Source organism: Coptis chinensis, chromosome 2 (genome assembly GCF_015680905.1).
Source record: "Coptis chinensis isolate HL-2020 chromosome 2, ASM1568090v1, whole genome shotgun sequence".
In the NCBI taxonomy this organism is placed as follows: Eukaryota; Viridiplantae; Streptophyta; class Magnoliopsida; order Ranunculales; family Ranunculaceae; genus Coptis; species Coptis chinensis.
Window position 1 is genome coordinate 78,007,221 of NC_141457.1, and position 3,815 is coordinate 78,011,035.

Below are 3,815 nucleotides of genomic sequence, written 5' to 3' on the forward strand. Positions count from 1 at the left end.
GAACACAAAGACCAACTGAGAATGAGCAGGTGATCCACTTGCAGATAACTACAAACTTATATCTCTTATGAGATGTCAATCACATGAATCTTGAGGGCAAAAAGTAAAGAAGTAACTTTATAAAGGGCACCATGCTAAGAATTATTCAACCTCCACTTATGGTGTCATGAATCCTGCATTGACTAAAACCATGCATCAAGCACATCAAGAATATATACAATCTTAAAAAATATAAGTAACCTTGAGAGAGAGAGCACACTTTCTGTAAAATGGTACTTTTATTATCTCTCCTCTTTAATTGTTAGAAAAAAAAATGATTTGCCATTACCTTTCCTCTTTACAATATCAAAGAATGAAAAACCAATGTACATTTGGACCTATAAAAATGTAACCAACCCTAATGTAAAAAATATTGGATTGTGTTAACTGACGATACATCTATCTACAGTCCTTGAGATATTGACAATACAATATGAAACACTAATGTGATAGGGTCATTTGGTGGTAAGAATCAAGCACAACTTCAACTGTTTTCTGTCGGCTCATTTTTCAGTTGAAAAGAGTCGCTTCACCACCACAACACTTGCAAGGTCCAAAGATGTCTCGGACACCAATGGCCGGGAACACTTATGAAGTCTTGAAAACATGAACTTCCCCGAATCTTTTCTTGTAGTCTCTTGGGGAGACAACAGTAGGAGTTGCATGTCTAGGAACAATGGAGGCCTTTGCCAATGTCTCGAAATGCTTCTCCCAAGTATACTACCTCGGATAGTCAATAATACCATATACAAGTTCACGCTTGCTGCATGTCGACTCCCACAAGTAAAGAGTAATCCATGACATTTATTGACTGCAGACATCGGCATAACAAAAGGAAAAAGGAAAGAAAAAATTAATAATTAAAAAATAATCCACTAAGATTTGGGGCGGAAAAGAAAGGACCACAACTCACAAGAAGGAAAGAAGTATCATTCCGAGAGCTCGCTCCAAGGCATGCTTAGTTTTCCCACTAACATACAAAGGAGAGACATTCATGTCTTCAACAAAGTTCCCATCCAACAAAACCTCTCCAATGCCATTTGCATTAGATGTATATCCGGCATACTCGGAACCTTTCGGATCATACAAAGCGTGTTATATTTTTACCAAAGAGAAGATTTTCCATAACCATCGGTTAGTACTTCAGATCCTTTTCCACTTTTAGGTCACCTAATGGTTACCTGCATAAAAAAGAAACGGAGACGATAAACAAACACATTAGTAAAGGTTTACTCATAATGTTGTCTTACATATGGATCAAAGGTAACCAACCTGATAGATGCCCAGTATTTTTGCAAGGCACGTCTAGCTTCCTGAGTTGAGGGACTGATTAGTATACTTGAAGTACTCATGGGCAAACTTCACAAACGAATCATATTCTTTCTTCTGAATTTGCTTTATGACAAATCTGTCATCCAGTGTCTTCACAAAGAGAGATCCACTCTTCCCACCTTTAGCATCCCAGTTCTTCCAACGACTTAGAGAAGATATAATCGAGTTCACATGGACAACAATGTCTTCGAAGATCATGGAACTGCTTCTCATACAAGCACATTACTGAATATTTTCCTTTCTGCGGAGATTTTTGAACACCTAGGTGAATCTCCGGATGAGGATCTTTCAGATGTACAACACTGGAAAAGGAGGTGTAAGACTCTTCGGATGAAACACTTTCCCCTGAATTAATTCCTTCTGAATCCAAAAAACCATTTGACGACCAATATGATGATGCCACAGAAATATCACAATCTAGAGAAGATACATTCTCCATTCCTCTTTTGAAGTTTCTTTTCTCTTTCCTTGCATCCTTCTCAAGTAAATCTTCAGTTGACGTATCTTTCTCATGCAACCAAGCTAAAGCACATGCAATTATGCTTGTGAGTTCACCCTCATATGCTTGTGAGTTTACCCTTATATAACTTTCCTCAGCGTTCAGTTGATAAGCCGAAGGTAGGAATCCTGGTGTATAACTACTTGTGAATTCAATTTGCAACTTTTGTATTCAAATAATTATCCACCCTTAAGAAAGTTTATGCCTATATCCTCAAAGAGCATAAATGTCAAAGCGTCAAGCACCATATGAAGATGAAAAACAGATAACATGTCTTGCCCATTGACTGAAATGCTAATACTACATTTTTGTATGCTTCGAAAACCACTCCAGAAAGTGAGAATTCAAAAGAGCATTTCAGGGCCATTGATTATAAACACAATAAAGCAGAGGATATAGTGAGACACATAGTGACATTGCAAACAAATTGCAGAGCTTAAAAATTAATGTACAACTTGTGAAAGTAACCAAATACGATTACATTAAATCACATTCATTCTTCACATTTACCATAGCAACAAAAGTAGGATGGATATAGTTGTCAAGGACAAAAAACCACAAAAGAAAACGAATACATACCTCAACTTTCTACATCTTGTAAAACCCATCTCCTTCTTTCAAAAGCTGCAAGCCCAATCTGTACCATCTCAGGGACCGTCACTTGATACTTAGTTACATACTTCTCTATGAATTTCTCCTCATTTAATGTCAACGCTGAAGTGACTGAACCTACATTAACTCATCCTATCAAACCGATTGAGTACAGAATTTCCAGCACATTACACCTAGGAATTATCCTTTTCTCAAGACTAAGAGGAAGTATCACTGGATTTTTCACAATATCCGACAGTTCAAAATTTTGTTTACAGTGAAAAACTCGACCCTGCTTTGCATATTCTCTTTTGAAAGTACGAAAATACAGGGTTGCCTCTTAAACATTGAAAGACTCTCCGCATGAGAAAATCCCAAGCTAAATACGCATGAGAATATGACATTCTATATTGCATTGACCCAGTTTTGCCAAGGCTCCTCTCGCTATTTGTGTCACCTAGAATTTAAATCAAAGTGCCCTGCTCCCTGCCACACATCTTGTATCATAGTCTCTCCGTTTTCAGGTTCATTCTCATCATTCAGGAAATCCTCAGTTGGTTCTTCTTCCTCTCTATGTGTGTTAACCAATCCATGAACCATCTCGTCCATGTGAACTACCTGTTCAGGTCCTCCCAAGTTATGACCAAAAGAACCAACATCAGCCTGATACCCAAAATCATTCCCTCGTATAGGATGAGCAAGCATCTCAGCACGAGCTTGCTCTGCTTGAAGCATCGCTGCCATCCGCATCCTGGTCTCTATAGCCTCTCTGTTAGCCTTCTCCTTTAATTCCATCTCTGCCCTTAAATTAAACAACATTTGTTTCTCCTCTTACAGAAGAGCCTGCTACCCCATCAGCTGTTCTTCTGCTCGTAATTCCCCTGTAGCTTGCTTGTGGGTTAGGTTATTGAAGGTATTGACCTGTTTCTCAAACATGGTGGCGAATTCTGCAAGCTTATTGACAATGTTATGGTCCCGTTGCTGGAGGCGTGATGGCATCTGACCTGTTGTGTCAGAATCAAGGAACTTGTCATCCTCTTCAGCTTCATAGTCAGCCACCACATGGTACAGCAATAGCCTACATACACAAATTCATTTGGCAAGAATGATGAGATTATTAAAAATCAAACGAATGAACATTTTGCGAGATTGATGAAATTAACAAAAACTGAAAGCACTACCATTTTTTCTTATATAATGATAAACTATTGAAAGCATAAATTGTTTTTTTGGACAATGCAAATGTGCATAGTGGAAAGCAAGAAAGAGAGTGAAAATATGACCACCCTCCGTGCAAGAGAGTTTTTTTTTGTAATTAGCCCCAAGAAATATTAAACGACCACACATATACCAT

At 38.1% G+C, this 3,815-nt stretch overlaps 1 protein-coding gene across 1 annotated transcript; it reads right to left on the minus strand.

Annotated features, from left to right (window-relative positions):
- Positions 1-2,398: 2,398 nt before the first annotated feature.
- On the minus strand, positions 2,399-3,815 carry LOC147518010 (uncharacterized). The gene is given in 2 exon segments (XM_086593777.1): positions 2,399-3,539; positions 3,802-3,815. Coding segments are annotated over 2 exon segments (639 nt in total). The 3' UTR covers positions 2,399-2,914.